The 17,045-nt window shown below is 49.1% G+C and overlaps 1 protein-coding gene across 2 annotated transcripts in view; it reads right to left on the bottom strand.

The window, feature by feature from the left end:
* Nucleotides 1-3,157, bottom strand: part of JPH4 (junctophilin 4) — a 72,744-nt gene extending 69,587 nt beyond the window's left edge. The window contains exons 1-3 of one of the 2 annotated variants that reach the window (XM_075340854.1): nt 2,975-3,157; nt 1,539-2,247; nt 201-993 (exon numbers count right to left, since the gene is read on the bottom strand). In XM_075340854.1, coding sequence (XP_075196969.1) covers nt 201-993; nt 1,539-1,917 — 1,172 coding nt within the window. In that variant the 5' untranslated portion in view covers nt 1,918-2,247; nt 2,975-3,157. Of the gene's footprint in view, nt 1-200; nt 994-1,538; nt 2,248-2,802; nt 2,823-2,974 lie in introns of those variants that run through there. The other variant, XM_075340861.1, reaches the window with a different exon arrangement.
* Between the last annotated feature and the right edge of the window lie 13,888 nt (nt 3,158-17,045).

Raw genomic sequence — 17,045 nt, 5'->3', positions numbered from 1 at the left:
TCAAGATTTTAGCATAAAGTTTCTTCTTATACAAAGCCCAATTTTATTTGATTTTGCTTTAAAAATTGGAGCAACGTTTTATAAGTTTTGTTCAGTTCTGCTTGGGAAAATGCCACTCATAGGTATGGAAAAAAAAATAGAAATAAAGCCTGATGTTTGGAAGAACTGTTGTACAAGTCACGTCTTCTAGTTACACTTACCTGGCTAGTGCCATCTCTTGCTTCTGTCTTGCTGTAACCTCTGCTCTTCTAGCAGCCTCTACAGCTCTTTCCACCTTTTCTCTTCCTTTTCCTCTTCGTAGTGGAAACAGACTCTTGACTTTTCCACTGGCCAACATATTCATTTTGTACTTTCCCTCTTCACGTGACCCGTCAGGATAGGTGGTTCTGCCATATCCATGCCGTCGATTTCGCAACCATTCTCCTTCATAGCAAAGTCCATTGGACCTTCGACTTACTCCATATCCACTACGTCGGTCACCCTTCCATTCACCAGCATAAGTCTCTGTTTCCCATGCAGCAATTGGCAACTCAGATTCTGTTTCTGCTACACTAGCACTTGAACCATCCTGACTGGCACTTGACCCCAAAGATCCTCCAGCTCCCCGTGTTTCACTTCTTATAGAACTACGTTGACTGTCTCGACCACTTGAAGGTGCTTTGGTGTCTGATCCACGATGTAATCGGAAACCACTGAGTATAAGAGAACGTGTGAAAAAAAAGCCTCTCTTTTTGGGCTTACCACTCCCTCCAGGTCCAGGGCCCTCTGATCCAACCCCTCGAACTTTCAGGACAAAACCTCCACGTGATCCAGAGGCTGGACTTCCTGGCAGCAGTCCTGGGTTGGCATGAGAATGGGGACCAGGAGAATGTGGCAAGGAATTCAGGGTTGGTGTTCTAGGAGAACGTAGGAGTGCAGCTTGGTGATATGGGACACTCTGTCGTACCCCATATCCATGACGTTTGCCAGTCTGCCATTGTCCTTGATATGTACCTGCAGAGATGAAAAGTAATGAAGGGAATGAAAAGTCATTTTAGCATACCATTAATTGGTTATTATACAGATCTTTTCTGTTCTAAAAAAATAACTTAAGTGCTTATTACAAGCATGGCAAGTTATTACCTAAGTACAGTATTGGGGATAACTTGCTGATCATTTGGGGTCTCACTGCTGGGGCCTACTTTAATCCCAAAAACAAGGCCCTCAAAAGCCCTGCTTAGATTGATTTGTGGTTCCACATACCCGTTACCGCTATGGCAGTCCCAAAAACAGTAAATGGAGCAGTGGCACACATCCATAGCTAACACTCCAGTCAAAGTCTGCATTGCAAAGTTGTGATTGGTATTTATTCTAGGCACAGTTGTTAACCTGTCATACTGGGAAAAATGTTTTAATATTAAAATGATCTAAATACATTGTGACAGGCTCATTTTACAAATGTACAGAATGTTTTTTTTCCACTTTGTAACGTCTATTCACTTTATCATGTGTTCGGCAGTAAGTAAAATCCATTAAAATATAGATGATTGGTGACTTACCTCCATCTGAATATGTCTCCACACCATATCCATCCTGCTGTCCATCTGTCCATAAACCTTCATATCGTGCTCCAGAAAGGCTCTCTCTTACTCCAAGCCTTCCTTTTAATCCATGTGTCCACTCGCCTCGATACAGCCATCTCCCTTTGTGCTCTTCACCTAGCCCATTTCTTTTGCCTTGGTCCCAGTATCCACGATATGTGTTACCACTGGGCCATGTATAAACTCCCAGAGATTCGAATCCATTGCTCCAAAGACCACTGTATTCTCCCTGCCTCGTGGGGCCCTTGCATACTCCATATCCATGTGCTCGACCCTCATGCCAGTCTCCCACATAACATCCACCATCTGAAAACCCAAATGTTCCCCCGCTGAACATGCAAAAGCCGTTCTCACATCGATCTCGTCCGACCCCCAGTTTGCCTCTTAATTGCGTGCTCCACGATCAATGCATATTTAGTTTCTCTGTATCCACTGGAGTTCACACATTGATATATAAATAGTTGGATTCATGTATACACTTAATTTCTTAAGATTTCTTCTTCACCTTTTTCTTCCAAGGCTTTTTATGCAAGATTTTGCAGTTTTAAATCTTTTTTATTACCTGTCCCTATACCTGTGCGTCCATTATCCAGGTAGAAGCTCCTATCCTGTTTCTATCGGTCTCTTGCAGTCAGTCTCAGTTTGGGCATGTGACTAGTAAAAATACCTGAAAAATAGAACATAACAGTTACACTAAATACTATACATGGTTCAGTGAGTTTACAATTGTTGGCAATGCAGTGAGAAAGGAAATCCACATCATTTTTGGGGGTCAAACTTAATTTATTTTACTATTGGTTCATACCATTATTCACATCACCAGACAATATGTAAATTATTAATCAGGCATAGTAAAAAAGAAAATTACTGGCAGTATGACTATGATCAGATGTTGTTAAGCCTAACAAAGCAAAAAATGTGGACAATATAGGATTCCAAATTTAGAAAAGTCGAGGTTTACAGTATATGGGGCATATTTGGTGTGTTATGGTAATACATATGATAGCATGCCTCAACCCAGGGGTGCAAATACTGTCAAATCTGTATCTGTACACATGCCAACCTTAAAAAAAAGCAAAACACTACTATTTCTATGTCACTGACATACACATATATACAGAATGCATGTAAATATTACATAAAACAAGCTAATAGTCATGAAATCATGAAAAGCAACATATTAGCAGTTATTGACTAAAGCTGTGCAAGTGCATACACAGACCGGGGATTTTCAGATGGGTACCTATCCATCCCGGTGCATGAAATACCCAGAATAACGTGGCCATAAAACTAGATATAGAGTCCAGCACGGAGTGTAACCACAATCATACACCTATGTACATATCACACATTTACATCACAATCCGCTCACTCACACATAGCTCTTCACTCACCTCTCCGTGCTTATAGATGCAGGTTTGAGACGGCTGGAGGGGGTGGAGGATGGAAAGGAGGAGGAGAGCTAAATATGGAGGGGCTTCTGTCAGGGTGGAGATGTGCAAAGAGGGTTAGTGGTGGCCAGGAGGGGGAGGTGTGCTGGAAGTTTGGAGCATTTATAATAACCAGTCCCTGGTAAAGATGTGCTGTGGGCGAAAGGAAAGATGATGGGTGTGGGTGGAAGAAGGATAGATACTGGGAGGGAAGTTGGGGTCATTTCAAGGGACTGGAATTAAACTGGTGCCCACCTTGTTTTCTTAACCTAGTGTAAATGTCATGAATTGAATATTGCATATATGAAACCTGTGAGCATGCTAATAATTAATGAATGTATCAATTGCAATAAATGCAGGTCTAGGGGGATTTATTTAGTGGGATATATCGTCTGCACTTATTTACCTATGTATACACATGTACTGTAGTGTATACAGCTCTAGTCATTAGCACACAGCCTTCTTTTTCTCCCTAGCAACATCTTGCAGATGGCCCATGACTACCATCTCCATGGCAGCAGAAGGAAGAGAGGCGGTCCCATGGAAACAGTTGCCATGGAAAAGAGGGCTGCAGCATCCCCTGCTATCTTGTTACATACACACTGACAGACATAAACATGGATACAGCTAAGCAGGCTCATAAATTCTAATCAGGCCTGCCATGTTCTCGGGGATGGATTCTTATTTTCCTATGAGTAGTTATTCACCTGTGAATGATGCCGGTAGCGTGCAGGGGCTTAACAGAACGCTGATGCACTGGCTACTGAGATGTCTTCATTTACACAAGGAGTGATATGTAAATTTTACAGGTCTAGATTGTGAATAATGTATTTTATCTAGAAGAACAAATTAAAAAAGAATAAATGTGTATATATATATATATATATATATGTATATATATATATATATATATATATAATGTTATATAACTATGCTGTAAATATTTATGTATTGCTAAGATACAGTAGTTATTGGTTAAAGGGGTGTACAGGGAATATTTTTCAATGTGTAAGGCGGGCTTTACACACTGCGACATCGCTAGCATTGGCTAGTGTGGAACCCCAGGGTTCAGTTGTCACAAATATACCTGTACCTGGGCAGGGAAGGATCTCCACATTAGGTAATCCAACATACAACATTTCCACTCCAAGCCTGGAGGGGGAGCTCTACAAGTCGAGTTCAGGTGAGGTCCCCTTTAAATCCAGGTTTGGAGGCGGAGTCAGAGAGACAGTTGACAGTTGGAGAAAAGGAGACTGTGCGAGCAGAGAGGGAGGGAAGACATCAAAATGGAGAGGGCAGTGCTTAGCCCGCACAAGTAACTGTGTGACCGCCTGAGGAATCAAGAGTGAGGCAAAAGAGGAGAGACCGGGGAGGTGGAGCCAGATCGGTTCATCCCCAAGGAACAGCGCTGATTATCAGACACCGGCGTCCGAGATTGTGAGGGATCTAATCTGCCCAGCAATAAAGACCGGGGGCCAGGGAGACTGCAGATCTCCTGGCCGCAGCAGCACCTGAAGGCAAAGCCGCTACACAGAGCTTAGGGACCGCAGTGAGTACAGCAGTGCCCCTTAGAGAAGCTCCCGCCGCCTGCCATATAGGTGAAGACAGTGAGAGAGGGACAAGGTGTAGCTACAGGCAGCCTAGTACCAAGGAAAAACATAGCACAGCAGGGAGGCCACACAACTGACCTGGTGCAGAGATCCTGAACTGTTCCCAGATTACCCAAAAACTGTAACATCAGAAACTGAACCCATTTTTAATAACACCTGCAAGTAAAACCTGGTCAGAGTTAATGAATTGGTGTGACGCACTTTATTTCTTTCATCTGAGAAGCCATAGGCTGCTGCACTAAAGTGACAGTTGAAAAGGCTGTGAAGAAAAAACGCCATATCTGTGTACTACTAAAACTGCCCTGGGGACCCCGCTTCACCTACGGGAAGCGTAAATAACTGGCTGCCTAACCATCACCCCAGAGGTCTGACCTGCAGCCCCAGTAACCATACTGGAACCGTAGGTGGCGTCACAAAATACTTTTATTTATTTATTTTTTTCTTTATTATTTTTTTTTTAATTTTTATTATTTATTGACTTTCAGCGACCACCAGGGCCACGGAACCGGGCAAAGGCCCCCGTGACCTAATCCCATTAATCAACACCCAGAACCGAGTACCCCACGGCCCTGGGGCGGGTCACTAGCGATGTCGCGTGCGATAGTGTACCGCCCCGCGGGCTCGGCTGCGACCACCGAGCCGCTCGGATTCGTGCTTGTATGGTGGGTGGCTCGAGCTCCTCACGGACCCGGGGGTCACGTCGCTCTGCAAGTGGGTTGGCGCTACACGCAGGGACTTCGGTGGGGAGTTCCATGGCCGGGGCCGCGGTGGTTTGGAATGGGATGTAAGTTCGTGACGCCACCCACGGGTTGTGGTGAATGCTTGGTGTTGACCCCTCCGTGGGTAGGGAAGTGATGGTCCCGGGGGCCCAAGGGAGGTGCTGGGGAGCAGGTGCGTACTGGATGCTGGTGCGGTGCGGTGCGCAGCCTGAAGGCACTGGTGTACTCACTATGACACAATACACTGGAGTCTCTGGTAAACCAAACGGGATGATGAACGGGGCCCGCAGCTGGTTGCAGCTTCTCCCTGATCAGGTTGGTGGTTTCCGCCTTTCTCCTGCACCTCTTTGTGTGAATGTTTGACTTCTATGCCTAAGCAACGGTAGTCCGCTCCCTGGCTTGCTGGGTATCGGAGGAGCCCTGATTGCCCACAGACGCTGGCCCTTTGGGTCTCTATGCCTTGGCGGTGGCTTTACCCTGTATGGTTAGGCTGTTGTCTTCTAACGGGTCTTGTGTGGGAAAGGTCCTTAAGTCCTGACCTCAATCAGTTGATTTGACTCGGCCCTGTCGGTTTGGGGCTTTGTACTGGGTCTGAGTACCCCTCCTGGTGCTCCGGTTTCCAATCGGTTCCCCAGTTCGGCACCGGCGGGCCACCGCCCGACCCCAGTCCCTACGGTTCCACTGGCTGTAATCCCAGCTCCTGCAGGCAGCCACCACCGTCTGCCTCCTTGCCAGAGGTGACTGGGCTCTAACCCAGCCACCTGAGTAGACTATTGGCAGGCCTGGTCACAGGTCTGCCCTTGAACTCGACCTCTCTCCTCCACTGTCAAAGCTACTCTCTAGAACTACTCTCAAGAACTGGTGTCCTTTTCCCGCCTCCAGGCCTGTGAACTCCTTGGTGGGTGGAGCCAACCACCTGGCTCTGCCCCCCTGGTGTGGACATCAAACCTGAAGGGTGGTGACAAGGTTTTTAAGTTTGGCTGCTTTCACCTTTTTAGGGAGGGGGTGTGTGTGCATGGGACTACCTGGGATGACCTGACTAGTCCAGGGCGTCACAATAGCACCCACCCCCGTCACATGGCTTATATGTGGTGATCGCTGCCATAGCGAACATTATCGCTAACGACAGCGTCACACGCACATACCTGCTCTGCGACGTCGCTGTGACCGGCGAACCACCTCCTTTTTAAGGGGGCGGTTCGTTCAGCGTCACAGCGACGTCACAGCAGCATCACTGAACCGCCGCCCAATAGAAAAGGAGGGGAGGAGATGAGCGGCCAGAACATGCCACCCACCTCCTTCCTTCCTCCTTTTCCGGTGGACGCAGGTAAGGAGATGTTTGTCGTTCCAGCGGCGTCAGACATAGCGATGTGTGCTGCAGCAGGAACGACAAACAACATCGTACCTGCAGCAGCACCGATATTATGGAAATGAACGACGTGTGAACGAGCAACGATTTTGCACGTTTTTGCGCTCGTTGATCGTCGCTCATTTGTGTTACACGCTGCGATGTCGCTACCGGCGCTGGATGTACGTCACTAACGACGTGACCCCAACGATATATCGGCAGTGATGTCGCAGCGTGTAAAGTACCCCCAAACTTCTTTATAATAATAAGACATGATGCTTACTTGTCACGTTCCCATCAGGTTCCGCTCCGCTTCTGCTTCGATCACCAGGCGGCGCCATGTTCCCGCCATGGACTGGCTCCGCTCATGCACTAAGCTGGGTTTCCCTGGGACCCGCAGTACCACTGGCTGACTATAGGTGGCGTGTATCTTCCAGCTGAAGTTACCACCATTCAGCTACAGCCAATGGGAAGACATCACACCCTTCTAATTCCCCCTCCTGTCTGCTGGTCACTGTCAGAGATAGTTCTGTATTCTTTCTTCCTAGTTCCCGTCTCGCTCTGTTCTCTATAGTGATCCCTGTGATTTGACCTCAGCCTGTTCTCTGACTAAACTCCTGCCTGCCGTTTTTGTACCTCACTACCCGATCCGGATTTGACCTGTGCCTGGTTTTCTGATTACGTCCTTACCTGCATGATTTTGTCCCTGTTCTGTATTTCCTAGTTTGACCCTGCCTGACTATTAGGCTATGTCCGCACGTTGCTTTTTACCTGCTTTTTTGCTGCTTTTTCAACTGCAGCGTTTAATGCCAAAATGGTTGTGTTCTGCTTTTCAAGCAAAGTCTATGGGAATTTGGGTTTCTTGTCCGCACTATGCAGTTCAAACTGCAGCCTTTTTGTTGCAGAATTTTGGCCAAAAACTCAGCTTTGCAGTGCAAAACCCAAATGGCAAAAACAATTGACATGTCAATTGTTTTTGCCATTTGGGTTTTGCACTGCAAAGCTGAGTTTTTGACCAAAGTTCTGCAACAAAAAGGCTGCAGTTTGAACTGCATAGTGCGGACAAGAAACCCAAATTCCCATAGACTTTGCTTGAAAAGCAGAACACAACCATTTTGGCATTAAACGCTGCAGTTGAAAAAGCAGCAAAAAAGCAGGTAAAAAGCAACGTGCGGACATAGCCTTACTCCCATCAGACTGCAACCTACCACAGATAGTGATCTCCAGGGCCCTGTGTAATTCCAAATCCCTGTATAGGGTTAAAGGGTTTCGGGGTTCTCAGGGTCCTGCTTTGTGAGAGGCTTTCCTCTAGCTTGTCCATTACAGCCAGTCAAAAGGGTGCTTTACACGCTGCGACATCGCTACCGATATATCGTCGGGGTCACGTCGTTAGTGACGCACATCCGGCGCCGGTAGCGACATTGCAGTGTGTGACACCAATGAGCGACGATCAACGATTGCAAAATCGTTCAAAAATGGTGATTGTTGACACGTCGCTCATTTCCTTAATATCGCTGCTGCCACAGATACGATGTTGTTCGTCGTTCCTGCGGCATCACACATCGCTGTGTGTGACACCGCAGGAGCGATGAACATCTCCTTACCTGCGTCCACCGGCAATGAGGAAGGAAGGAAGTGGGCGGGCTGTTACGTCCCGCTCATCTCCACACCTCCGCTTCTATCGGCCGGCCGCTTAGTGACACCGCAGTGACGTCGCTATGACGCCGAACGCATCTCCCCCTTGAGGGAGGGATTGTTCGGCCGTAACAGCGACGTCTCTGACAAGGTATGTGCGTGTGACGCTGCCGTAGCGATAATGTTTGCTACAGCAGCGATCACCAAATGTCGCACGAACGACGGTGGCGGGTGCTGTCGCGCTCGATATCGCTAGCAATCGCTAGCGATGTCGCATCGTGTAAAGCACCCTTAAGTCTGTGGTTCCAGGCAGCCGTTACATTACGATCTTCAAACCATTTTCATCCTGGCAATCACATGGTTACTGCTCCTGTCCCCAACACACCAGAAATGGCGGGAAATACCCGCTCAGCCAAACTCGGAAGAGCAGGGGCGTACACAAAAATCATGGGGTCCCATAGCAAAAGTACCACTTCCCCCTCAAAAAAAAATAGCATAAAAAATGATAATTTGGTTGGGTCACATAAGAACATATCTCACCTTACAAAATAATTCTCCTCCTTTTATTGAAGCCCTTTGATTCTTCTCTCATTGCACCCATAGAGTATGATGCCAACAGTACTTCCCCTCCCCAGCTACTCTGGCAAAGTATGGTGACCCCAACACAGTATGATCCCCAGCTGTGATGGCCACACAGCTCTTCATGTATTATAATAGACCTACATATAGTATAACGGCCCCCACACCTCTTCACACTATATAATAGTCCCCAATTGCCCTCCAGACAATATAATGACCCCGATAAAGCCCTGTGTACAGTATGATGGACCCCACACAAACCTTCACACTGAATAATTGCTTGCATTCAGTATAATGGCCCTCAAATAGCCTTCTATAAAGTATAAAGGCTTCCTCATAGCCCTCCAAATATTATAATGGTTCCCACATAGCCCTCCAAATAGTATTATGGCCTCCACATAGCCTTCCAAATATTATAATGGACCCACATTGCCTTCTATATAGTATTATTGGCCCCACATAGCCCTCCATATAGTATTATACACCCTCAAAGTCCTCATAGTATAATGTGTTATGGTCAACAGACCGCTGACATTCTCATAGATATCCCATTCAAAGGAAAACACCATCCCTTATCCAGAGATAGTGGCAACCAAGGAACTAATCCACTACCCCAAAAAGTCCGGGAGGAAAAACTTGGAAAACCCAGAAAAAGAGCACAAGAGTGGTTGGTAACTAACAGGCACGAGCCCCCTGACTATGTAAACACAACTAAAAGTAGCGGTGGATCATGCCTATGACACGCCCGCACCGGGGCCTAGGGGTTACTCGTTACCGGGCCTCGGTTCCATTTCTGGGATGCTGTGGTGGCAAGGCCCGGCTCCATGACCCCGGCGGTGTCAGTACAAGTAGGGATCATGATGGGGTTTGTAGTCTGTGATGCCACCTGTGGTATGCGGCAAATTAAATGCTGCTACTGCTGGATGGGGACCTTTGGGGCAGATGGTGACGCAGCTTGGTTGGTATAGCTCTCCACAGGCAGAGCTGGGCACCAGGGCATATGGGGTAGTAGTAGGTGATTGTTGGAGGGACTTAACGTTGGGGTGGAGGACTGAGGACGCCGGTAATAACTGGACAACACAAGGGCCATAGTTTCCTTTACTTTTTACTTGGTAGTTGATGCTACAGGCCCGGGAGACTAGTCCAGCATGTAACAGAGGTTTGATCAGCCTGGAATCAATTGAGGGGATCCACCTAGCCAGGTGGGTTGTAGGTCTTCCTGCTTGCGCTGTAATGCGTGGGTCCCTGCGGCTTGAAACTACTCTGAGACCCTCTTCCTTATGTTGGTTATGGTTCTCACCCATATGGCAGGCAGAGCGAGTCCTTTACTTGTGCCGCTCTTTTGTCACAGCTCCTGGTTCAAGTATGCAGATGTGCCCCGGGCACTCTGTGAGACAGGAGACTTGTAATCTTCTGCCCTTCGGATTTTGCTGGTGGGACTTTAGTACCCAAGCAGCCTAGGGCTCCGTGCCCTGCTCCCTGTGCTCGGCCCTGAGAGATCTATGGCTGAGCTCTCTTCTTAGTGACCATTTTCTCTCTACTCCTCACTTGTTCTACCCTGTAAGTTTCACGTGTGTGTGTGTGTGTGTATGTGTGTGTGTCTAACTCCTCCTCCAGGCCAGAATGAATCAGGGAAGCTCCCTTCAAACCAAGTTCTCGGGCTCCCCCTTCTGGTCTGGAGTAGGAAGTGTTGAGTGCTAGTATACCTAGTATACCTAGTATAGTATAGCATGGGATATCCCCCTCTTGCTTCCAAGCATAGCATCACCCCCTGTGAGGAGGGAATGTTACTGTGGAAACCGGACCACTGGGGTGCCACACCTACTCTACCTAGACGCCTCATCATCGCCTAAGAAACTAGCTAGCCTCAAAGATGAAGAAAGGAATCCTAACTTGCCTCAGAGCAGCACCAAAGGGATAGTTAAAGCCCGCAACATATATTGACGATGATATAAGAAATAAACAATACACAGTTGGTTAGGAATAGACTTGAGCAAAGAGAGCCCCTGCTGACTAAGACACCAAAGGATAGGATAGATCACTGGGTGCAGCCAGCACAACCCTAATATATGCCAACTCCTGATGATCAAAATTCCCTTAGGATCACACGATCCTCCACCCACTACATCAGGGAACTCTTGTGCAGGACACCAGACAGGATTAGCATCCAAGAGAGGTTGTCTCAAAAATCGGTTAAGTAGCAACTGCCATAGGCAGAAAAATATTCATTGTCCAAAAGGACTAATAGTGAGCAGTCCATTAATGATGTCTAATAAACTGTATACTAAGTACAACAAAAGTAAATATGCAAAAATGATGGAAAAAGGTCTTCACTGGATTCTCAGCAAGGTCCCTTTGTTAAAGTTCATCAGTGGGAACCCAATGGAGCACAAACGCATATATGAGCGAAAAACGCAGGACCATATTCAGACAGAGAGAAAAAAACTTACAATGCGTTTTTTCACTGTGAATGAACAGCATTTCAAAACAAATTGAGAAGGAATCAAAATAAACATTGCACGTAAAAGAAAAATGCATGAAAACTGTTCAGTCACAGGCAAGAAAACAAAGTACTTATCCAAGACTCCAAAAGACGAGATCAGGATGACTAGGAAAAAGGGCAAAAATTTAATCCACAGAAGTAGACAAATTGTAGCAGAGACACTGGAGATCTCCAAGAGAAAAAGACAAGCTGGGGCACACTGGAGAAGTGTTTGGCAGGTCACAGGCACACAGCCGCCATAACAGGAGGACCTGGTGTTCAAGACATGTTCACTGGAGAAAAACTGACACAGGAAACAATATCACCGGCATCAGCTTGAGGCAGAATTTCTTCCTTTATACACCAAGGGCTGGACATAATTGGTCCACTGGGATTAGAGCCAAGCCTCGCACCTATCTCACTGACCAGCACAGAACCTGACTCACTTCCAGCACTGCCCACTAGAGAGAGCCAGAAACATCCTCAGGAAGAATCTTAACCTCTTCAAAACCAGCAACGGCCAAACCAACAGAATCACCAATACATTGACTTCCATATAGTATTATAATGCACCTAATAGTCCTCCATATAGTACAATGGGCCCCACATAGTCCTCTGTACAGTATAATGCCCCCCGTAGTCCTCCATATAGTATAATGTACCCCCTATTGTCCTTCATATATTATAATGGGCAACACATTACCTTCCATATAGTATAATGCGCCTCTCCATAGTCCTTCATATAGTATATAGGGCCTTACATATTTCTCCATATAGTATAATGCACTCCCCATAGTCCTCCATATATTATAGTGCACCCATCATAGCATAGTCCTCAGCATATAATGCACCCCAAAAGTTCTCCTTATATTATAATGCACGCCCATAGTCCTCCATATAGTATAATGCACTCCATAGTCCTCCATATATTATGCACCCCCATAGTCCTCATATATTATAATGCACCCTGATAGTCCTCCAAATAGTATAATGCACACCCCATAGTCCTCCATATATTATAATCCACCCCCATAGTCCTCCATATAGTGACATCATCACATTGGGAGAATGATGGAGGAGGGAGTGGAGCGCTACCTCTTTCATCATTGCTTTCAACTGTATTGGCATCCTTGCTTTGCCAGTACAATTGAAAGTGTGATGCCAAGGAGGGGGACCCCAACTCATGGGCCCCATAACAGCCATATGGTCTTTCACAGAGCAGCAGAATGAGAGTTGCAAGGCATCAGTGATGTTTGAGTTTTATTTCAATTATATTAAAACAGTGTGAGGCATTTTGAAAATGTTTTCTGGAAAAATCCTCTAACATTGTAAGGGTATTATTTAAAATGGAGGGTTGAGTCGTTTGAATCCCTCTATATGCCAAACAAATGAGCCCCCTTTAAGATCCAGTGTGTCCATTACATAGATAACCATTTGTGACGCCCCTGACTCTATCAGGGTCCCACAGGGAACTACACCCCTTTCTCTTATGGTGCTGAACTCTCCCTCCATGGCTCTGGGATCCTAACTATTGGTTTTGCTTCCATCAGCACTCAAATCCTAACCACACCTCACACCACACCCTGTCAGACACATCAGTGGGTGGTCTAGCTGGAAAAGGGCCACCCGCCTAGGGGTCAGGCAGACTGGTGGGAGGAACATAGTCAGTTCAGGAGTGGCTCCCAAAGAGTGAGGAGCTGGGGAGTTGTAGCTCCCTGGGTGACTTTGGTTGGGTCGCAGAAGGTGGTCTGGGACCGGAGGAGTCGGAGACCCGGTCGCAGGGTATTGGAGAAGGGAGCCCAAACTTCGTTTTGGAGAACGGTCGACACCGAAAAGTCCAGTAACCGGACCGGTATTGAGCACGGCGGGGTACAGGACCCTAGATCAGGGAGTAGCTTCACGCAACCTGGTAATTCACATGTGGAAAATAGTTTCTTTATGAACTTACCCCAAGAGCTCAGAGATCGAAGGCACCAACACAACGAGGGGGATAGGGCTTTCCAGCTTATGCGGCCCACTGAAATCCCAAGTGTCAGCCATCGAGAGCACAGCTCCCCTATTCAAATATAGGGAGCGGGATCCTGACAGCTTCAGGCCAAGGGGTCACTCAGTAACGTCTAAATACATGTGTATGGAGGCAGGCTCCGGACCACTAAGCAATACCAGCGGGGACGGATTCCCGGACGAGCTCCCCAGAGTGGCAGCAGCACCCAGAGACTCGGTTTACTCCTGTGTCAGAGTCTGCTTAATGGTTGCACCAACATCCACACAGCCAGAGTGAGTACACTGCCCTCCCTGCGTCCTGCCTGCCCGCATAGCCTGCACCACGCTACCCTCCACCTATATCTCCAGAATCCCGGGGTCTCCCCTAACCGTGGAGGGAACATCATCTGGCTGCCCAACTCCATCTACCCCAGGTACTCCCATCGGCAGCGGCGGTACTCCCCTTACCGCGAACCATGGGTGGCGTCACGAACACTTATCCCCTGTAAATACTCCCCCTTCCTTTCGAGTGGCCTCAAGCCCCTGGGTCCGGAGACCCTCGAGCCACAGCAACCCTGGATCCGAGCAGTTCGACTGCTGCAGGGGCGGCACACCTCGAAAACTTTGGCGTCACGAACAGGATCAGACTTCGCTCACTAACCTGGGTGACGTGCGCCTTGAAAAATCCGAACAGCGGTGTTGAAATTCTGTTACTGCCATTTTCCGCCATTATTGGTGCCTATTAAGGACAACTACGCCATTTTCCCAACTAAAAGAGCGCAAAGCTGTAGCTCCGCCCCTCATCCTGAGAGCGCAGCTGGAAGCTGGAGAGCTGGCTGCCAAAAACCAATGGGGTGTAACGGGATATAACAGCGGAAGTGGGGCAGGGACGCCAGGACTCTGCCCATAAAGTTCCAGGAACCCACAGAAGCAAGATGGCGGCAGCAAGGGACTGGTCACCGGAGCGTGCTGCTCCCGGGACCGCGACCTTGATCGAGGAAGAGACTGAGCAGCTCTGCAGGAGGATGCAGACGCAGTTCCTCTACATGCTGGACCACTGGAGAGTAGAAATGAGGAGCCTGGCTGTGGTGGTACGGGCCCGTGAGATGGAGGCCCTGCGCGTGGAGCGGGTAAGCAGCTACCCAGTCCCGGTTGAACTGGCCTACCCGGCCGCGGGATCCGGTCTGCCCCCGGCCACCGCGATTTCCCAGCCACCGCCACCCTTGCCCTCGGCGGACGCCGAGCCGCTACCCCCAACACCAGCAGCGGAACTTCCAGCCCCAGCAGGAAGCGAGCAGGCCGCAACGCCACCGGCCTCACCACCAGTCAGACCAGACCAGGCCGCAATGCCTCCGGTCTCATCATCGGCCCGAACAGACCCGGCCATATCAACCGGCCCGTACCTCGGTACGGAGCACCCAGACTCTCCTATCCCGGCTGCAGAACAGCCGATTCCTTTACCTACCCCCGCGGAAGGGGAAGCCTGTTGAGATGCCGGTTCCACCGCTGCGCGGCCTTCCAGTAGCCCCCGGGGCCGCAGGAGTCCATCTACAGCCAGTTTCCATAGAGGAGGCAGAGTCTGACGACAGCGCCCCCTATAGGGAAAGATAGCAGCAACGGCTAAACACAGAAATTACCACCAGAGAGCATTGTGGGTGGGAGATCGCTGCTCGCACCAACAGGGAGAAGGAGCATCTGAGGAACGCCACCTTCCTGGTCAGAGGTCCACGGTACCGTGGCCAAGTGGCGCGCTTTGACCCAATTAAGGGGTGGGGGTTCATTGCAGAGCCGTGCCTTGCCGTTGGGGTGTTCGTTTCAAGGAGAGATGTGGCAAAGCACCTTCCTAGGGGACACCCCGACAGAATCCTGGAACCGGGTGACCTGGTTTTCTATTGCCGGCATTGCGGGGAGCGGGGCTGGTACGCCCTAGAGGTCAGAAAGCATGCGATGGAGGGCGGAAAAGTGATGCCAGCTCCCTCCACTGCCTCGACAACCTCCGATATTAATGGTAGCGGAACCTAGCTACTCTAATATTTAAAGTTGTGTTTATATTGTTGCCATTGTGATGATAATATGCAAATGTTGAACATTGCTGATTTACATGCCCGCCAATGACCTGTATACTTCACCTCATTTTTAGTTATACTTTATTATTAAAAATGGACCATGGCTGCAGGACTGGCAGCAGCCAGCATGAACTTGTGCATCTTGTATATAGTTGCACCTCGTGCGCCTTCCAGAGTTGTCTTTTGCACCTCCAGGACTTCAATGCCGTCACAAAGGACACCACAAGGAACCAGGGGATCCAGGTTATTTGGGTGGCGGGTTGAAGGGAGAGGGACAATGGGAATGGACTGTCGCAGGAAGAGGCTGCAGCTGAGCAGGCATGTGCATGAGGTTTCAGAAATTACTGGGACAGTAAAATGCTGTGTTTTGCACAAGATGTGAACATAAGCAAATACTTCCTTACATACATACAGCCATTAAATTAATGGGGTTTTACCAAAATCACACGTTATATTCCCTATCCATAGGAAAGGGGATAACCTGTTGATAGTGTGACGCCCTGGGCAAGCCAGGGGTCACAGGTAATGACATCACCACACCCCGGTTAGGTACACCTAAGCTAGACCAGAAATCCTTGTTGCCTTCCTCCAGGGGCTGATGTCCACACCAGGGGGTGGGCCAGGTGGTTGGCTCCGCCCACCGAGGAGTTCACAGTCCTGGAGGAGGGAAAACACAGGCAGATAGAGTTTGGAGGAGGAAGTGGAAGGAGGAAAGAAGTGAGAAGAGAAAAGTGACAGGAACAGAGCCTGAAGTTGGTCCGGGTGTGTGCCCCGGACAGAGACAGCAAGGTTAGCAGACGGCGGTGACCGTCTGCAGTGGAGGCTGATCGGAGGTTGCCGAAAGGACCGTGGACGGGCGGTGGCCCGGCGGTACCGGACCGGTATACAAAGAGAAGCCAGCACCATTGGCAGGGGCCTTTCGGATCCCGGCAAGGCTAGGAGTCGCCGTGAATTTGTCAAATCCGTCAGTGAAGGGGACCTCCGGGTCTCCAAACAACTAAGTCCCGATTGAAGGCAACCGTCCAACCGTATGAGAGAGACACCGCCACCGCCAAGGCACCAGTTTCTCAGGGCCAGCGCCTGCGGGCAAAGAGGGGCTCCTCCGGCCCATATCCAAGTCGGGGAGCGGGTTACCGGTGGGAACCCATCGCTACCAACATTACACAAGGTGCAGGGAAAGAGACAGTCACCGTTAACTACCGGGGAAAAGCAAAAGCAGCCGTCCGTGGAACCGTCTTTCCAGCCGTGTGTTTTACCGAGAACTGTGTCAACGTCTCAGGCTGAGTGAGTACCACCGTGCCGTATGGCACAGCGCTGCCCCCGCGACCCTGCACCTCACCAGGCCCCGCACCCGGCCTGCCACCCATCCATACCCCATCACCGGTCCCCGGGACAACCAACCCCCTACCCACGGAGGGGAGAAATAACAACAAAGCTGCTCCCTGTCACCGCTCCCGGGATCCCCATACAGAGCAGCGGTGGTGTTCACACAATCACCACAACCGTGGGTGGCGTCACGGACAAAAAATCCCCAAAACCAATCCCCTTTTCACTCACGGGCGAGGAGCACCGCTCGAGTCCCCGGGATCCGGCCCATCGCTCAAGCCACCGAG

Source organism: Anomaloglossus baeobatrachus, chromosome 1, assembly GCF_048569485.1.
Source record: "Anomaloglossus baeobatrachus isolate aAnoBae1 chromosome 1, aAnoBae1.hap1, whole genome shotgun sequence".
Lineage (NCBI taxonomy): Eukaryota > Metazoa > Chordata > Amphibia > Anura > Aromobatidae > Anomaloglossus > Anomaloglossus baeobatrachus.
This window is presented reverse-complemented; position numbering and strand designations above follow the sequence as displayed.